We start from the raw sequence: 21,273 nt of genomic DNA on the forward strand, positions 1-21,273 counted from the left end.
GATTTCAAAATTACCGACGCAACGTGTTTGGCCAATATAAATTTTTATCAAAATACGAGGCACTCACTGAACTTGAAAGACGTCAATTATCGAATGAGCAAATGCTCGCCCACTAAAAATCTGTTCTATCGAAACGATTTGCGATGCTAAAGATTGAAATTTCATGAGATTTCAGCAATTTGCCAAACCGGAGAGTTGTTTGGCGTCTTGCCAAGCAAACTTTAAGCCAACTAAACGGGCACGGCGACGACTTGCCACCCTGCCATGGAACGGCGCTCTTGAGGTCGAGCCTGAAACGCGCGAAATGTGTTGCGTAATTGCTGGAGAAAAACCTCTCATGGACTTATCAGCAGGATTATGCCAGAATCTGGCACGTTTCAGAACTTGACGTACCTGCATATACGCATTTAGTAGAAATGTAAAGTTATCGTGTGAGGCACCACACTCGTTCCCATAATGCTTTCACAGTGGAAGTTTCCGGTTGGTGGTCTTCTATAACTATTGTTACTCATGTGCCAGATGAAAGTGTCGCAAATTAATGTCCCTATGATGGAACAAACATGAAATGTGGAATGCCATAAATACTAACGAGAGTAATTGCAGAAAGCCTTAACTAAATTCTACACTGGAAATTCATCCGTTTGATTGTACGATAACGAATCCAAGTCAGATCATCAATCAGCATGGCAACAATGAGTGACCAAAAACGAGAATAATCTCATTGAATTCCCTGCCATACGTTCCAGAAATGTCTCATAATGATTAGATTGATACAATTTAAAAATTGACATACGTAGCATAATTAATTTCTCGAAAATAACGACATTGAAGTTGGCATTGTTGAAACACTACAGTTTATTTATGTGGGTACACTTTGTGTGCAATCAGCTACACGCCCACCTAAAACCGATCTATTCGCATAACTGGAAGCTCTTTGGAAAAGTCTCCCTACTCTGGACTCACGCTCGAAATTGAGCACGATCATTGGATTTTCAAAAACCGAAAGCATGCAGTCGGAATTGCACTCTAATTGTGCAGATATGCAGAAATAAGGAGCCCACTTCCGGGTTGATATTTTGCAGTAAACCAACCTGGAAGATCACGGGAATGGAACTAGTGCAAATCGATAGGGAAGGTCAAGCATTTTGAGAGAAAACGGAGGTGCCAGCTTTCACTTGTGCAATTAAAGCAGTAGCCATATGCCTGAAGGTGACTCGTTATCGTCAATCTTCCTCATCGACTACGCAATTTGTTTTTTTGTTTCAACGCTGCCAGAATCTCGAGCATGGAAAAATCAAATTACCAGTGCACGGTTCGGGCAGCCTCTGTTCCAATTGACCTGCTGTACCTACTCAATCTGCTCCGGCTGACCCTCATCCTGAATGACCAATCGTACGTGCAGTATGCCAAAGCAGTAGCACACTAACTTAATTTTACAGAGAATTAGTGAGTTTTGCAAGGGTTTATAAACCTGAATCTCGAATTGTTTCGATCATCGGAATGCTTCGTAGGGGAATATGGGGCAAAGTGGCCCACTTAAGGAATTTAACGAGTTTTGTTGGGTAGCACATGGTCATTTACTTATTTTTATGTCCCCAAACTGATTCCACCTCCTTATTGCTCGAATTTTGAAAAAAAAAATTTTTTGGGGCAAAGTGGCCACCCCCTCAAATGCGATGAAAATCGATAATTGTCACTTCTGGTTAAATAGACGTTGGAATTGACTGTTCTCGCATGGAACATTGAAGGATGCGATAAAACGAAAAGAAATGAGGCATAGTAGGAACCCTCCTTCGATGGGATGAAAAAAAAATTAGTTAGAATACTTCGATAAATTTTGCCAAATTTTGTTTCATGCCGAAAATGAATATCCAGCCCACTTTATCAGATAATAAATGATCTTTCGACTATTGTTGAGTCTTAAAACTCTTTGTTCATCCTCTTTTTCCTCATTTGGTCGAGAAAATTTTTTGGGGCAAAGTGGCCACCCTCTCAAATGCGGTGAAAATCGATAATTGTCACTTCTGGTTAAACAGACGTTGTAATAGACTGTTCCCGCATGGAACATTGAAGGCCGCGATAAACCGAAAAGAAAGGAGGCATAGTAGGTACCCTCCTTCGATGGGATGAAAAAAGAATTAGTCGGAATACTTCGATAAATTTTGCCATTACCAGTGGCAAAAGCCCGTTCTTATCGGGCAAATCGTGGGAAAACCGCCATTATCACGAGTCCGTCGTATCGCGCAAATCTAGTGAGTAAGAAAAAAGAGATCATCAAAAAAGAAAAATTCTTGTCTGCGGCGGACGTTGCGTGTATTTTCTGCGATCAACTTTATTCGCATTCCTCCAAAGATTGAATTCGCTGCGAAACATGCCTAAAATGGGCGCACACCTTGTGCGCAGGTGTTGATGAAGATGAAGTCCATTATAAGTACGATTTTTGTCAATAAAAATAAAATAGACATTTATCAGTAATTCGCAAAACGATTTTCACCCTCTGCCTCAAATAGCTATCAATTTCTCAAAAAACATAGAATTCTCACTGATCCTGTGCCCCGCCAGAAATCGGATTTGCGCGAGTGGCCACTTTGCCCCAGAATTCAAAAATGCCCCAAAAAAGTGGGTGGCCACTTTGCCCCATGTGGCCACTTTGCCCCATGTTCCCCTACATAGTCTTCGTACGTCTTTCAATCCCCATGAAAAAGCACTTAATTCCATTATTCAACGTAGACAGGAGGAAAACAGAATAGAACGAATCACCGGAAACCTGCAACGGAGCTTGAGTAAATGCTACTTTGTCAAATAGAATTAGACATTGGATGAGTTTCAAATGCAGAGCTCATGACGTCTATTGTAAATGCGTTATCGTTTCTGCACCAGCAATGGAACGGACAATGTTGCTTCCCCTCTAGTATAAAAGCTTCGCTAAGACAATGGATAATGACCCGTCTTCTGCAGGCTCCTTTCGAGCGGATAAACCTTTTTTTGTATACACTTGCAATTCCATACGCATTCATAAAGCTTGAATACGGCCAGGGCCTTTTCTGTTAATTACTCATTCCTGCACCAATAACTGAGGCTTTTAGCAACGTCATCATTTTGCAGATTATATCGTGTGAAAAAAACCTTACAATTATTTATATCAATTATTATTCTCAGAGAATTTAATGCTTCCGAAAGCGTTCATTTTGTTCTTTAACCACTCCCTAAGACGATGGAGCTAAGACGACGAATAGAAATTTTATTTATCGGCTTTGAAAGGAATTTTGAGTCTCAGCCACTTAAGATAAGATTTTTCAGAGAGATTCGAGTATTACATGTGTCGCGGTAATCAGAAATATTCCAATCAGCAGATACGAATTTTCGATTGATTGATTCGGAACTGAGAGACGTGAATTTACAAGCTCAATGGCACAATTATATTCATAAAACCAATAAGGCATCAAGCAACGTTGAAGGTCTGCGACAAATTGCAGATCGGCATACATCCTGAATCCTTCACTATATGATGTAAGTCCGGAACATTCCATATACATACATGCACACAGCTATCGGAGTAACGAATCTACATAGAGACGAGATCCACTCTGCCATAGAGTAGGTTCTCGTCTCGACGTCATGAATCCAATCTGTGCGTGAATGGGCTGCAATTGACGCTTTGAGTGTGGAGCAAAAAAGTTGAGATTTTCCTTTTTCGAGCTGAGTGGAAGCGATGTACCTACTCACAACGGCTGCCAAAGTGCATGGGTATATAAAGAAAAAAAAAGTTGAAATACCGTTCGTTGGTGAAGAAATTTGATCGAGTATGCTATGAGGCAGGATGTTACTTTATAACGGATAAAAAATATAAATGAATTTCTTATATTGCTTATTTTATGCTCATTACTAGGAGATATCGGACTCCGTAAATCGTCCGGAAATAACGAGGCTGAAAATTCTAGAGGAACGTACTAGAATATAGTATCTCGGGGACAGTATAAACTTACTGGACTGCAGCATTTATTCGAAGAGCAGTGATAAGAATTGTTCCATCCACCATAGTAAAAAGACCCATACCTTTTATTCAAAAGACTTAAGAGTGTTTTTCTGTATAAACATAGTCAAAAATGTTTTCAGTCACTTCAAATGTTTATGTTGTTAAGTATGCTTGGGCAATCCTGAAAAAAAACTATACGTGTGGTGAAATGTTACACGTATTTGGTGTATATTCGTGTATTTATCATAAAATTTACTATGCTGATATGGTGAAATTCCCACTTGTCAGTAAGTTATTCATGTTGTTATTCAAGGGACGAAAAATTGAAAAATTGATAAAATACTATGCCGATTGTAATCGGTGGCTAAATACTTTTGAAATTCTTGAAAAAAATATATTCCTCACTATACAAAACGAATCCGTTTTCTCCGTGTGATCCCAATACCGTACCAACGCTCCGATATTTCATTTACATGGGCTATACAAAACGTATATTTTTCTTCGATATTTTTAATTCGTAGATCATGATTCGAAACGATCGAGAGGATGACAGGAACCGACAAAGCTAGCATACGTTCACAAATTCTGGTGAGTATATCACGTCGGAACTATCTATTTTCTGGCGTTTGGTGAATAATTTTTTCGGAAATTTGTGAACTCTGCCTCTTCTTTAAGGAGTGTGCAGAGTGCCAGGAATCCCTGTGCTTGTACTCGCAGGCCAACTGTACTGCTGCTAATCTGATTTTTTATCTTCCTCACTCGCTTCCTTTTTTCACTTCTTCTCATTTCTCTTTTTTGCAAAGGAAATTTACCGCCCGGAAGCTTGCGTTGCCATATCTCAAAGGGAATCGACAAATTTTCATGAGTCTATATCAGGTCCCTTTTACGTCTCACTGTATAATATATAAATCCCCCCACTCCATACAATATTCAATGAAATGCCATCATTTTCACCCCATGGTATTAAACAATGTATTATCTCCCATTTCAGGGTCGTTTTGATTCTAGCGGATGATTCGATCCTGGAACTACTATTTGGGGTAAATAAAGATTCACTCGTCCTAACTATTTCAACAGCATTAGTACTGCTATTTATCTATTTTTTTCAGGCATCTGTAATGTTCGTGGGAAACATGGAAGATTTCTTATATTGCCCACGCATTTTTTTCCCATGCCACTCGAATGTGTATATTCCCGTAAGAAATCAGCAGAAGCAGAAATGTCATCCATTCCATATCCTTGTATCGTCTGATAAAAAAAAAGCTCAATTCTCGCATGCTCGTGTCGTATTTTTCATCGATGTACGATAATAATTAATCGTTATCCTATCTTTAGGCAAATTCCAATTTACAAAAAATACCTTATGACAATTCCATGACCTTTTGACTAATGGTTAGTTGTGTCTATACGCAGAAAGACGCTTTTACATTTAGGAAATTGGTTGTAATGAACGATGGAGCTCCCATTCATTGTCAAGCATGTAGCCTCATTACGAAAATAACAAGGAGACGTTCAAAGTTCACGTATGGCTGGAGCTAGCATCGCAGTGACACAATGGACTACGACGAAAGTCACGCCGGCTGAGCAACTATGAACGAAGTTTTTTTTGTATTTAAAAGTAGAATTTTAGAAGTACTGGAGTCGAGAACAACTGATGGGGATCTTGACCGTTACTCTGAAGTAACGGAGCGCGAGGCGGGTCGTGAATGTCCGGTGTTATCGCGACGTACGAGCAATAAGGTTCGTTTGTTCGCTCACTGTTGCCATTCGCAACAATCTGTCTGACAATCTTATATTCCCAGTATCGTATCATTGGCAGTGGAACTTGCAATCTCGAGAGTCATCGGTCGCTGATAAAAATGAAAATAACATTCTACAAAAGTGAACGATTCATTTTTCTGCATTCGAGTACTCGCTGTATCCGAGCGCGCAATTAGTGAGACGAGCTGTGAAGTGAACCTTGACGTTTCCAGCAAGAGTGGTGTAACAACGAAGCACATGATCTAGGAAAGTGCATACACGATGTTCATCTCATCAGTCGCTTTGTTAATTCCGGCACTCAGCTTTCTCGGTGTCCTATTTTATGTGCTGCGTCATCTGACTTATTGGCGTACCAAAGGGATTCCCTACCTGCAAACGGTGCCGATTTTTGGTCTGCTGTTCCCCGTTTTTTTGCGCAAGCGATCTATGGCCCAGAGGACACTGGACATTTACAACGTGTGTCCAGGTGCGAAGTACGTCGGTTGTAACGACTTCGGAGTGCCCGTATTGATAATCAAACATCCAGAAATCGTGAAGGAAATAGTCGTCAAAAATTTCACTCATTTTCCAAATCATCGTGGCTTCGTCGACGAGGAATTTGACCCGTTATTGGGCAGAAACTTATTTTCTCTGAAGAATGATCGGTGGCGTGACATGAGAACGGTCCTTACACCGAGCTTCACGGCCAACAAAATGAAATACATGTTTCAATTGGTATCCAAATGTGCAATGGAGTTGGTTCAGTACCTGAGTGAACACCCGGAACAAACGAAGGAGATTGACCTCAAAGACTTTTTCACCAGATATGCGAACGACGTCATAGCCACAACGGCTTTTGGAATAAGCGTCAATTCTTTCAAAGATCGCACCAACGAATTCTACAGCAATGGCAAGGCTGCATCTACGTTCGGAGGTTTTTTTAACCTACTCAAGTTCATAGGAGCCCGAATATTTCCCAACTTCTTACGACTAATGGGACTATCTTTTCTTCCCCGGAAGACGGAAAGATTCTTCAAGCAACTCATTCACGATACTGTCAAGATCCGCGACGAGAAAGGCATCGTTCGACCCGATATGATCCATCTGCTGATGCAAGCCAGAAATAATGACAACGGCATCGACATGACGAACGAAGACATAACAGCACAAGCTGTTATATTTTTCCTCGCTGGTTTTGATACATCTTCTCGTCTCATGTGTTTCGTGTCTCACGTTCTTTCGTATTATCCAGAAATACAGGACCGCTTGAGAAAAGAGGTGGATGTAATTTTGGGGGAAGATAGCGCAAGTATCACCTACGAAAAGCTAGGCCGCATGACGTATATGGATATGGTAATTTCAGAAACACTTCGTCTTTATCCTCCGCAACCTTTTACCGATCGGGTGTGCACGCAAACTTGTGAGCTCCCACCCCCGACCTCTGATTCCAATCCATTTACGGTTCTACCGAGTACTCTCATGTGGATACCGATTATTGCTTTTCATCGTGATCCTTATTATTTTCCCGAGCCCGAAGAGTTCGATCCTGAACGTTTCAGTGAGGAAAACAAGAACAACATAACACCCTATACATATTTACCGTTTGGCGTTGGACCAAGGAAATGCATTGGTGAGAGGTTTGCTCTAATGGAAGCGAAAGTTATCATGGCACACCTCTTGAAGAAATTCGTTTTCAAGCCCTCGAACAAAACAACGAAATCAATTACATTTGCTAAAGATGGATCGATGATGAATTCCGAAAGGGGATTCTGGGTGGAACTGAGGCCGAGGCAAGTTTAATTAATTAACGACTTTCAGAATTGAACGTCACGCACTGCGCAGCAACCCAGCAAAGAATAATAACCAAGTTTAAAATCTCAAAATATTTTGTATTTAAAGTATCCTTGTGCGGAAGTAATAAAACATTTATATAATGAATTTCTTTTGCATTTCAAAATAATCAAACGTAAATAAAAAAACACCCTTGAAGTGAAATATCATTGACTCGTCGAACGTACAAAGCATACACAGTGTGAAAAAGCTACTGCCGAAAACGTCCTTAATATTAAAGAACCTGGATGATAAATGACTTAAAAAATTATAAGGTTTTTCCAAATTTTGTGACCAGAAATGCAATGCTGCAATGAATCACAAATGAACGTCGCCATTAACAAATGAATGCCAATGAGACTCTGACCGTGGCATCTGCACAGTTAAAATATTTATTAAGAATATTGTACTCATATCGTTACTATTCGCTGTTGCGATACTTGCAATCTCGTGTATCGATATCCATAGAACGAAAAACCCACAGTGACGAAGGTAACAATAAATCGTTCATTCACCGACAGCTGTGCGGATGCCGAAGAACAAACTAATGAATCGAACAATGACATTATTGAACTAACTTCCTGAAGTGAATTTCTGTGAATCTGAGAGAAGTGATGTTGCAGAAAAAGCACATTTATTAGCAAAGTGCAGCTCAGTTTTCCTTGCAGTTTCCTTGTTTATGTTTTTGTGACTTCGATTTCTTCGTGTCCTATTTCACGATTACGTTGGTATCTACCGTGCTGGCCAGATAAAGAGATTCCTTATCTACAGATTGAGCCAGTCGACAGCCTCGTACACTTCGCAAACGACCCATGCCTGGAGATGCAATAGACTTTTATAATGCATGCTGAGGTACTCAATGTGTCACTTGCAGGGATATCAGTGCTATTGTACTGATTGTAAAAGTTCTAAAGATTGTTAAGGTGTCGACAGTTACGCTCAGTATCACAATCGTTGTCATAACTTTAACGAAAAATTATATCCGTTGAATCTGAAACCGGTTCGGATCCTTAATTTTGTAGTAATAATGATGAAAATTGTGTTTCAATTTTTGTTCAGTTTTTTGGCGAAAGTTTAGGTTCAACCGAACTCGTGGATCCTGAGGACTCGTATACAAAATTTACGAATGGCATCATAGGTTCAAGGGAATAGTTAAACTGTGATTTTGAGGGTAATTCGAACCTAATCAACATATGAAAAAATTTATATTACGCAAGCGTTGGCACAGCATCGATGCTCTCATTAATTAGGGATCCTACTGTGACCCCCGTATCAAAGCCAAATCAATATAAGCTGGTTTCTATAATAAAGCGGATGCCAAGCGTTCGGCCAACATCGACATCTCAATATACCTAGTACAAAGCCAAACTTCACAACTGGCCTGAAGCTACCTTTTGACAGTGAATCACACCGATAACTAGCATGAAACATGTTTCTTTAAACAATTTTTGATGAAATATTTTTCCATTATTTTTCACCTCTAATTATTCATCATATGGTAGAACAAAATGAAAGAGAAAAGAAAAACGACAAAAGTTAACGCGGTTGTATTTCGTTGGGTCAAATAATTCATCATAGTGCTCCTGAAAAAAGTTTAAGATGTTACAATCCAGTCCAGATCGAATAAATAAAAAAGTCTGATTCAGGACTTTATTTGGGTCTCACTTGGCCACTCAAGACCTGGATTGTGATTTTTTAATTTTTTTTTTCAGGACTTGCTACTTCGTTAAGGATGGTCGTCGCTTAGAAAAAATAAAATAAAAACCCTGGCCGAGATCAACGCACACCTGGAAGTTGATATTTAAGCTAAATATTGCATGGTGCTTCAAATCCAGAGCTATATCTAATCAATGTTTATCGGAATAATGTTTCAATATTCATTAAAATAAATTTGACGATGGATTTCACAGGAATGAGAGGATTTCGCTACACACTCGAGTGCACTCTCACAAGTATCTCCAACATTAGGCGCATTTATTGGATTACCTTTTCTCCCATGAGTGACTGACATATTCTCCTAAGCAGGTTATCTGCAATGTGATGGAAGAAAGTGAAGTCTTTGGACGACCTGATTCATCTACTTACAAAATCTCGACATAATGACTACAAAATGAAGATGACGTATAAAGATATTATAGTCGAAGAATCCATAGTGAATTTTCTTGTTGGCTTTGTGATGCATCTTTCAACCCATGAATTTTCGAGAAGCAATTGGAACAAGCGTTTGGATGTGGCACTTTAAAAAACTCTTCAACTCTGCATTCATCAATACTTTTTTTCGATCGAGTTTACGGAGCACCTTAAAAACTTCCATCGATGCACAATGAAAAATTTTTAATAGTACAACCAAATGATCGTTTATGGATTCTGATCTTAGGCTTCCATCGTGATCTCATTCTTCTAAAAACTGGAAAAATTCAATTCAGAAAGTTTCAATGGGAAAAATTAGACCACCAGAAAATTTTTGCTGATTTTTACAGAAGTTAAATTTCCGAGGAAATTTCTCATTACTAGTCACTTGTAATCTTTTGGATTGAATCCCTATAAAGAACATTCGCAATTGACTCAACAATTGACAAACATCGAAAAATTATTCCACTTTCCACGCTATTTATCTAATCGCAATATGCGATTTCAAAAAGTACTAGATTTCAAAAAGAAGAACATAGAATGATTTACTTTCAAATGGGAATCCGAATTTGCTAGGGTTTCAAGTTCATAAAAGTCCACACTCTATAACTAGAGCACTTTCGCAGTCGATGTTACATGTACGCACATTCACGTGCAGGCATTTATGCTCACACGCACATTATACACACCCTCGAAAAGTATACATATGCGAAGTAAACGTGTATACGGAGTTCGACACTTCAAAGGCAAATTGAAAATTCTTTTTTCGCTCTTTTTTATTCCCTTTAACTCGGGAACGTGTGTCACGAACACTGCTCCAGGGGATTGCGTGAAAATACAGTATATACTAAATTGTCGAAGCGTTGAAAAAAACGAGAGAAAAGGAGTTTGAGGGTGCAAGTTTGATAAAAAGACTTCATGGCTTGGTATATTCAGCAACAACTACATATATTTCCATCGATAGGATATACACTGAAATGGTGAAAAAGCTAAAGAAGAAAGACTGCCGGCTTATCCAGAAACCATATTAACTCAGGTTTTAGATTGGAAACGAGACGAGGCCCCAATTCACTCCGTGGAAAAACGAACCTGAAAGAAGGACTTTTTGTTTTCCTCGCGTGTACATCGTTTTCTTTTGTCTCATTACTCAACCCATGGAGTGAGAAACTCTAATCATGAATCCTCTAAAAACCATGACGTATGTTAGGATGGCCGCAACTCGGGTCATACTTTTTGTCTCGGATGCCTTTTGAAAATATCATCAACATAAAATAACAAGAATGTTTCTTAAGTGAAAAAAAAACTAATTGATTTTAACTTTCATGAGAGTCATTCAAAACAGTTTTTATTAACGTGTCACTTTAATGTATTTTGTTCAAGTTTGAGGTAAATATTCCCGCCGTAATTTACTATGAAAAACGTTACCTAAACTCGAACTCGCGTCATAGTTTTTCAGTGATGCGGTTTTGCGGTCAAGCTCTTGGTTAATATTTTCATACATTTTTTGTCAATCCGACTTACTACGGGAATTGTTTTTGTTCCACATTAATTAGTGCGTCTGTCGTTATCAGCCTTTCTTGCAGAACCTGTGAGGTCACTGGAAACCTATGGATATCAAAGTAAAGAGGAGTCGAAGTCGAGTTCCATAGTTTAACGTTCCAGTCTGTAAGAGTGCAGAAGCACTCGGAAAGTTACTCCATTTTTCATTTTTCTTTCCAATTTTTCTTGTCTTTGTTTATTATGTGGCATGATTATTTTTCTTTTTTATAAATTGACATGATTTTTACTATAAAGCTGTTCCCCCCTTTGCTCCGGTATCCATGGTTTTTTATGTAACTTCCCGTGTAGGAGGCGGATACCGACAGACTCACTAATGATGGTACGAACACGAACGGTTCCCGTTGTAAACCGTCGTGGGTTTAAAAAATGGTATCAAAATGTTAAGAGTAGCACTAGGTACATTTTTTTCATTTACGTTGTTCGTGAATCCAAAAATAAATCAGAGGAAAAGTGTGATCAGAGTCGCGATCGCTCAAAGGTACGTTCTGATTTTGAGAATGACAGAAAGTTTGAGGCGACAAAATGTAACTTTTCTGTACAAGGAAAATAATCTAGTAAAATTGATTGCCCATACGAAAAAAAAAGCTGAAACTAAAGCAGAATATGCATTAGAAAACCTTTAACCTGTTTATTCATTGTAGAAACAAACTTACAGATAGAGTTTGGATTCAATAAAGACTTTCTTAGTTGTGAATTCAAAACACAGCATTATTTATTATAACTCGAATTCACGCGTGGCGGTGGGCTCGCCAGCACAAACGTACCGTCACACCACCGATGATAATTTTCATTTCTTACCGGAATCTAAAATCAAATAAACTTTAAAACACAATTTAAAAAAATAATAATCCAAGAAGCAAATGAAACGCATAAAATATGGAAAAGAATTGTGAATCGCCATGCGTTGACTTGGCTTATGGATTTTAGCGGTCGAGATATTAATACTCTGTCCGGTCGTGAAATTCGATCAGTGCATGTATCTAAACTGTTGAGAGTAGGCAAAAATATATCGCGCACATGAACTCATTAAAACTCATCGATTGCCTTTGTACGTATTTTTATTCGATTGCAAGAAAAAACGCTGTAAATTAAATGAAAAAAGGGAATCTGGGTGCTTGGAGTCAATAATTTTGATGTGCAGGCAACGATAAACAGCGATTTGTTCAATTGTGAGCAACGTCCAGTCACGAGAAATTGATCCACCCGATGAAGATGGAAAAATGTTTTGCATTTTCTCTCATTTCTTGCTCGCACACAAAGCTTCTCCTACGTGTCTAGCCGAGAGACATTTCCCTCGTCCACGCGAGGACCGCTCGAGTAAGGAACTTCGGCATCTGCTTCGCATATATACACTCACGTGTGTCTCAGTCCAGGCCAACACAAATAAAAATCTCTCGGCGCCTGAGGCCTGCATTTAATGAGGCCGATCCGAAAGAATACGTAGCCAGAAAATGTACGAAACAAGTAAAACACGATATAGAATGGAAATATTGAGCGACTTGAGTATTTCGCGTCTCTCGACTTTGTATCGAGCTTACTGACACACAGAATCGGGAAGGGAAGAAGAAACATGTCGAAGATCATTTCTACTTGTTGCGCATTAATGCCGCGCCAAATTTCCGGTATTGATCCAATCACGAACAGACTCTGTCGGTGTACGTCAAATTGTTCTATCAGTCTGAAAAAAATTTCTTCGAAATGTACTGATTTGAAGTTTAAAAAATAAAAATTTCACTCTTTTGCATAATCTCCAGTTTTATGAAAACTACATAATTGTGGAATGGTTTTTCAAGATACTTTATTACCCAGTTGCATAATGATAAAATAATGCATTTATTATTACTCCTTAAATGGGTAACAGAGATAATTTCCATTGCCCATGATATTGTGGTGGCAGTGGAAAAGGTCAATTTCTTACTACACTAGCTCAGGGGCGCGTTCTAGCCGGGTTTTATAAACAAATATATCATGTTTGTCAAATTTTTTAAAAATATAAATTCAACCGAACTCACACCAGGTGATTTTGATAAGAATGCTCATCTTAGTTCAATCAATAAATGCAGCGTTCTAATGTATTTTCATTATCCTTTAATGAACTTTCTGACAAAGCACTTTAAATAAACTAAGTCATTGATTGCATCCAACTGCTTGTACATCAAATGAGCTCTGGAATGGAATGTAAGATTATGATTGTATGAGGGAGCCATTAGAAACAATTTTATAATGAATACATACCATGAAAATTATAATTCACATGTAGTCGTTTTAATATTAAAAAACCATTTTATTCCTTTTAGCTGTACTCTTCTGGTACTTTAAAAGACGAAAAATCATTTCATTTTGATGACTAAATGTTGGTTTTTTTTTTACGTGTCTGTCATTTCCGAATATGCGTATGGAATTTTACAGGTTATTAAGGGTCACACATTTTCCAATATGTCATAAATGTTGGTTACATACATAGCACTTCCAAGCAAAAAATTATAATCCGACCAGAAATATTGTCAGTTAGCTTCTCATGATAGTCAAAAACTATATTCAAACGTATTAGAAGCCAATCAGAATACTAATAAAACGACAACAATAAAACTCGCAAAATTCGATATTGTGTACACGGATTTTTTTAGTTAGAGAAAATTGTAGCAGGTACCACTGTTAAGGAAGCTGAGGCTGTATAGTCATTTTTTTACCCAAAAGTTATGACCTGTACCTTTCAAAAGTTAGGCCAGTTTACAGTTTGGCAATGTTGCATACACTTTAAAGAAAAGTTGGGGGAAAAAAGACGATAAACTGGTGAAAGCTCAGTCGAAAACACGAACGGTGACGATCCTAGCCTCAAAAAGCTGCACGGGAAACAGATTATTATTAATATAATCTCAGCAAATCTCCTAATAAATCTGAAAAAAATTGACATTATTCGGCAAGTCTTGCTCATGTTGCCCAAAAAATTTCATATTTTTAGCATAATTTTTAACGGAGATATCACTGAATGTGTCTTGACTTCCATAAGATTACATGTTATTTGGCCCAAATTGTTATTGATTATTCTCAGCAACAACGCTCCTAAACTGTCTGAAAATTTAACTGATTTTTTTTTTACACTTCATTTTATAAGATGCAATCGGTTTAAAAGCGATGACATCATTTTCATTCTAATGCCTCAACTTCCTTAACGTTATTAACCAACGGCTACTCAACGACTACAGATTGGGTCGGAACGGCCCAATGACAAACACCGAGAATCGCTCTGCGTGACTTCGACTCGCAGTCAATTATTTTTTACTTATAGAACTCATAGGATAATATTAACCACTGTTTATGGTCTCGAAGTTGTCGAGCTTTGTGACTTCCTCTGGTCCCAGTGATGAGTTTGATTCTTCGATTATCCAAACCCATTGCATCTGTCACGCCCATTGGGTTCTTCTAACCCAATGCTTGCTTATGCCCAATCGCTCGCAAAAGTTTGATTTTTTAATAATTTATATTTACGATTCAGACCCATGGTGAATTTCGACTGCGTAGATCTTGTTGACTCGCAGTCTCTATCGCTACTGTGCACTATTGTCGATCAAAAATGACCTCTCGGTAGTGAGTAATTCAATGACTCTGGGCTTTTTTTAATTTAATGGTAAATCAGGAAAATTTTCTAAGTAACCGCAGTCTTACTTCCAACTCGGAGTCATTTGTATTCCGAATTACTGACCGCTTTCGAAAAGTTCATAAAATTTTCGAAAACACGTATGTCTGATTTGGTTTTTACTATTAAACCACTAAGTCAAGTTGTTTTTGTTATAAATAGCATCGTTATTATTCATGAGCGAATTGATTATCGATTAACTTGCATATCCTCTCTCTTTTGAAATATTTATTTCCCAGAGTTACCCCAATTGTGGGCGTCTCCTGCCAGAATAAAGAATACCAACTCAGCACCAACTGAGTCTGCGGGACGGTTTACTATAACCAGATGCTCGATGCATCGCGTCAAAATCACGGGAACTACGGACTCAGCACTTTCGCCTTAGCTCGCCGCGCGACCAGTAATCGAAGAGAGAAACAGAGATCCAAAAACAGACAGTCCGTTTAAAAAATTCGAATGGAATAGATCAAAGTCGAAATGAGAATGTAACACGAATCGAGAAACGAATATTTGTACAGATCCACGTGATAAATAAATAGGGGAAATGTAAAATTAATAACTAACGAATAATTTTAATTACGTTAAATTTAAGTCTCAAAAAAATGTTTGGATTATATCTATTAAGCAATGACTTTGAAAATATACTTGTGCATGCATTCAGTTCATAAAGATACACAAAATAAATAAAAACAGTTGAATCATTACATTTTTATATAAACGAATTTGTTCTTATCGCTTCGGTAAAAGCACCGTTGCCATTTCCGTTTTTATAGCTACGCACTGTGGCGATATCGATTGCTGCATAATTTCATTCTCAGTCGAATACTATCCCCTGAATTGTTTCGCAATATGAAATTCTCTTGGGAAATGGAACTTGCCCCCAATAACACGGTGATTGCACTGCGATATCAGAATAAAGTTAGCTCGTTGACTCAATGCAAATAAACAGATCGTACTGGAATGTTTCTGATTCTGTGAGGTCGAAAGGAGAAAATTCTCGATTAAATATTTTTCACAAATTACTTCTTATAAGTGAGAAAAAACAGGCAGGCTTTGCTCATGCATGTGTGTACGCTCACGTTTTTGGGCTTCTAAAACCAGCAGATAAGAAACTGCAATACAACGATGAATATGTGGAATGAGTTTTTTTACTGGCATCACTACTGTGTTAATTGAATAACACATCCATTAATAATGTGTCTTGAAAAAAGATTTGGTAAAATGAATTTTTCGATTTTTGGTTACTACTAAAATCAAAATACTGACAAAAATAATTGTTTTACATTCCAATTACAAAATATTGCTTGATTTTTTTTTCACTTTTCGCCGATCAATTATTAATACGAAATTGAACTAAACCAACAACAACGTCCATAGTGGCTTGCAATAAATCGCAAATAAAATCTCCTGAAACTGACTGCGTATAAAATGTAAAATTTTCAGTTTTCCGAGTCGATCTCGGCGTTAGAAATATTCGAGGAAAATTGGTTGGTGGACTTTTTATAGTTTATACCATCATTTCTCCAAATATGCAAATTTCAATGCGAAACGCTATCAGCAGACTGAGTTCTAGATTTTATAAATTCGTGATGCACGTATTCCCATTAGAAATGAATGATTTCGTATGTATTGATCAATCCTCACACTTTACTCTATTCCACAACACACCACAGTGTCCAAACACAACGTTGATATACTTGACGAACAATGGAGCGAAATTAATATTTGCAATTATTCCTTCAATTGAGAGATTATCTTATGAGCACAATTATGCACTATGAGGAACTAGATTGGCTATGAATTACTCATCCCCCCTCACACCCTCGTTTTACTGTAAAGTGAGATTATTTGCAGTTTCACACGAATTGGATTAATATAATTTCCAACGGCACGATTTGCACTGTAAACTGAAAAAGAAAATTTTTCGACCTAACAAAACATTAATTTGCATCAGGCGATTTTTTAAATCAGGGTAAAATGAATATTTTTACTTTATACGTATATTATCAATGAATTTAGGTACAAAACGTACATGTATTGTAGAAAGACAAAGGACTGAGAAAAGAGTTTAATTCAATTTTCTAAAACTTCGTTGAACACATTAAAAGAAAGATTTTGTTTATTCGAATAACCGAATTTCAACAGACCAGAATATAAAATAGCAAAAAATCGAAAGTGTATTTTGAACTCTGCTGCGTTTCTTTATTTTGATCGGTCGACTTTTTTGAATTAGCGTTGGTGCGGATATAAAATCAGGAAACATTTTGTTCCTGGATTATTGGCCCTGAGGATATTTCGTCCCGCGGACGACTGAATAGTCGTCGGATGTCGCGGATGTTTCATCTCCGGGTCAAAAGGCGTGTTAACCGATTTGCGTCTATAATTTTTCTAGCGGAAACAACGAGGTCCGAATTCTCAACTGCACAAAAGCTTTGAAGGCACGGAATATTGCAATGTATGCAAGCTTCAATATTTTTGACATTCCAACTTTTTGTAGTTTTTAAAAAATATCATTTCATGATAAGATTCATCGCAAGAGTGATGGGTATGATCAAATGGAGTTTTCAAATCAGAAATATGACCAAAAGTGACTGAAATTGTATTGATTTGAAAAAAAAACTAAAAAAATTTCATTTATCTAAAGCAATTTTGACAACATCATGTGCAATTTTGGAATAAATAATTTATGTTTACTATTTTCTGTAACTTTACGCACAATTAAAGCTCGTGTCATATTTCCAGTTTTCGAATTGTAGAAATTCGTCGTATGAGCATGCGATTTGTCCGTTCAAGTATTGGTATATTCTACTAGAGACATTCGCATCTGAAGAGATTAAAATTTTGTTGAGAATTCTTAATGAAACTGATGTCGATAGGCATCGAAAAGGTGTCCTTAATCAGCAGAACTATAAAATATCCGTGAAAAATTGAGTAAGAATAAAAACCCAGTCAAATTATTCTGTACTAAATAATACATCATAATTTCCAAAATATACCGTAGTAAATATTAGTAACCAACAAGAAAACGATAATCAACTATCGTTGTAGAATCCGGACAATAATCCGAGCATTATTACTCCAAGTTAGCAAAGTCCACATACTCCATAACCCATGAACAAGTATATCAGATATCAGATATCATCAGATATACCTTCAAGTCCGAGGATCGACTCGCCCTATTTATTCGTTGAATAAAAGATGAGGAAGTTTCGTTTATATTAGCAGGATACACTCGCCGCAACGGATTTCGCGATAAAAAGTGCGTCTTGAGCTTTCCGATATTGTATTTCGAACACGTGTAAGGACGTGACGAAAAAAAAATTTGAAACGATGTTCCCATAATAAATGATCTGCATATAGAAATCGTATAAATAAAAATGTGAATATCAAGTGTTTTTCATACCCTCGTGTCGTTGTGAATGAGGCGCAATTTTATATTCGGTAGGATGCCCATCTCGTTGATCCTATCGACCGCAAGACGCGCCGCTTGTAGCTCGCTTGGTCCATCGGGACGAGGCTCGGTGGCCTCGGTAAGCTCGAATAGGCCCAATATAGTTAATTCCAACTTGTCAACAAGCTCGTTGCCGGAGGTAGTCGCGGCATCTTCCTCGACATTTTCGCCATCCTGAGGTCGTACGGTAACCACGTCAAGCTTATGTTCCTTGTTCGACAGTTTGGATACTGAAATTGATGATTGTCGAAGATCGTGGCTGATGCCAGCAATCGTAGACTGGCCGAAAGTTGGTTTCCCCAACTTGTCATTTGCCATCTCGTGTTCCTGACCTTCATCAAGGCGATCGATTATACTGACGTAATCCTCATTAGCGTGAGATTCATTATCGGAATCAAATTTCTCTCTTCCAGTGACCTCTGATTTCCGTGGCTTCTCGTCGTGATTATACCGTACATTCTCATCCTCTTCCTCCTCATCATTTCGCCTATTTACTAATTCGCCGTTTTTTCCAAGCATTGGAGTGCCATCGGGTAAGGTTTCGGACTGCCAGGAAGTTGTCGATGATGTTGGCGACGGTAACGAGGTCGATGGTGGTTGTGGCGATGATGTTGATGACGAAGTGATCACGGAAATTGAAGAAGCCCTCGAGTCCGTATTCGGGTACGTGACGTCTGATAAAACTGTTAACGATGACCTAGGAACAGCTTGCGTCGTTCCTTTTGAGAACTCTTTGAAATTTTCAACCCTCGAAGGACCAAAGTGTCGCCTGTCGTACTTCTCAAATGGTTGAGTGGCTGCAGCTGCTGGTTTGTAGGTCGTCTCCTCCGCCGACAACTTTTCCGTTCCCTTCGATGACTTCTTATCATATTTGTCCAACCCGTTCGATCTGACGAGCAATTTTTTCGTTATGTCCGTGGTTGGCGTTTCGACGTTTGCGTGGTCTAGATTAAACAACGATTCGTTGGAAATTGTTTTTGTATCTCGTGGGACCCTTGGCGGAATTTTTACGACGAAAATATTACTCTTGTCTGAGACGTGGGCCACTCGATGTTTTGACGACGGTTTCTGTTGAGAATACCGTTTGAGATATTCATCTACGCCGTTGTTATCTCGTCCGGAAAACGGGATAGAAGTTTTCTCGTGTATTATCGTGTCGTAGGCGACAATTTTACTCGCACGAGTGACTTCCAAACTGTTGGTCATTTCATGCTCGATATCACGAGTCACTTTGTCTCTTCTTTGGTCGAACGGTAAACCCTCGAACATATAATCGTTCGCTTCATATTTTTTTACAAGGTTTTCGGTACTCCCGGAAACAATCGGGTTCCTTAACACTGACGTATTTGATTCTCGAACATCCCGATCCCGTCGTTTATTCGTCGTTGTCGTCGTCGGCCTCGATTCTCCAAACTCGTTCAAGAGCGCTGCTCCCGTTGAACCGAATCGATGAATCTCGTGGATTAATACTATCACAAATAGGAGGACTTTACGAACCGATGAAACGAGAGACGGTGACGAGTGGCGGCGACACGGAACTCTCGATCTGTTGAAAATCAACGGAGGCGAAAATGAAGTGGAGATAATGGGAAAACTAGCGGACGTACGTGACTCCGTGTAAATTAGCGACGACATAATCAGTCGGCGCGTGTCCTCGACTACGAGTACCACCCCTAGACGTTTCTATCATCTGCAACATCCACCAAAAATTAAGGATTATTAGCTTGCAGTTATTTCAATATCCCTCTTCGCCACTTCACCAGCTCAAATAATTTTATGCATTGAAATATTTTAATGCATAAAATTATATACGAGAAATAGGGGTAATTTTGAACAGCGAATAAATTCAGACGCTCCAGTATGCGTCTCTATATTCCAAAACTCGTTTCAATGCACTCGGACTCGTGTGACAGCCTCGTTGGTGCTTAGTATTGTCAGATTATTCGAAGTGTGAACCCTCAAATTTTCTTCGAAGTAAGATTAATTATAAAATTACGTGCACGCTTCATTTCAATCTTATCCGAGAATTCAATTTAGCATCTTTTTTTATTATTATCTCTATTTTTTTTTTGTTTTTTTATTATTCATTATTTTTTCATATTCCATAACTTCGGGGAATTATTGTCAGCTACTTGTATGAGTATCGGGAATGTCCGGCTTTGCGCCACGCCGGACCGATAAAAAAACGCTTCAGGATGTGTGGCAGCTTATATTTGAATCTTTCGTTTCGCAATTACCCAAACTTGTTCGGATCCACAAGGCTGGTGGGAATTACTCCGGAGGGTCAGCGTAAATCGAGATGTGCAACGTGTCTCATTTTATCTCAGACATTTAAAGATTGTTACTCCTTTCGTTAGAGAATTTAGGAATGTCGTAGCCAAGATACGAAGTAGTAGAATAATCTGACAATTGATTATGTAACAATATTATAAAGTGTCAAATCCGATTTTCATCCGACAGTAGGGGAGACCGGGGATGGTTGGCTAATTTTTCAAACTATTGCTCATGAACGAGAAACTAAAGAGGATTTCAAAAACCAAATGGCTGTTTCGAATAGGAGCAACCTTCCTCTGACGCAGATGAGAAATTGAATTTTTTAATTTAAAACGAAATGAGTTATTGAATCGCTTTGTTGACTATGGTACTATTTTTACCTGATAATCAACTACGTATTAATGAAATTAATAAAAACGGATAGTTATCAACATTATTTATTTGGCGATTCGAGCAACGAGTATAAAATGTTGACATAAGTGAATGTAAAGATAATTTTTGTCCATGAGTGTGAGAAAAGGGAATATTTGATCCTCAAACTCGTCATCAAAATAAAAATTGCAGTTTTTACACACATAGAATTTTTACTGGCACACCTTGAGCGGGCCCATTTAGAGTACTCATGTACGTCGACACTTGTGTTAGCCAACCCCATACCATTGTAGGCCTACTTAC

At 38.2% G+C, this 21,273-nt stretch overlaps 2 protein-coding genes across 3 annotated transcripts in view; one reads left to right on the forward strand and one right to left on the reverse strand.

Annotated features, from left to right (window-relative positions):
• The window catches only part of GABA-B-R3 (gamma-aminobutyric acid type B receptor subunit 3), a 61,197-nt gene that overhangs the window by 27,357 nt on the left and 12,567 nt on the right, over positions 1–21,273 (reverse strand). For both annotated transcript variants that reach the window (XM_043420635.1, XM_043420636.1), the window contains exon 2: positions 18,277–20,014. In XM_043420635.1, the coding sequence (XP_043276570.1) occupies positions 18,277–19,959 (1,683 nt within the window). In that variant the 5' untranslated portion in view covers positions 19,960–20,014. The remainder of the gene's footprint in view (positions 1–18,276; positions 20,015–21,273) is intronic.
• Positions 5,546–7,654, forward strand: LOC122411662 (cytochrome P450 9e2-like). The gene has a single exon (XM_043420642.1). It carries the CDS (start codon positions 5,999–6,001, stop codon positions 7,514–7,516), a length of 1,518 nt encoding a protein of 505 aa, XP_043276577.1. The 5' UTR covers positions 5,546–5,998; the 3' UTR covers positions 7,517–7,654.

This window comes from Venturia canescens, chromosome 5 (assembly GCF_019457755.1).
Source record: "Venturia canescens isolate UGA chromosome 5, ASM1945775v1, whole genome shotgun sequence".
NCBI lineage: Eukaryota > Metazoa > Arthropoda > Insecta > Hymenoptera > Ichneumonidae > Venturia > Venturia canescens.

What these genes read in the sequence shown, in the direction of transcription:
- LOC122411662 (XM_043420642.1), top strand. Translation starts at nt 5,999, where the DNA reads ATGTTCATCTCATCAGTCGCTTTGTTAATTCCGGCACTCAGCTTTCTC.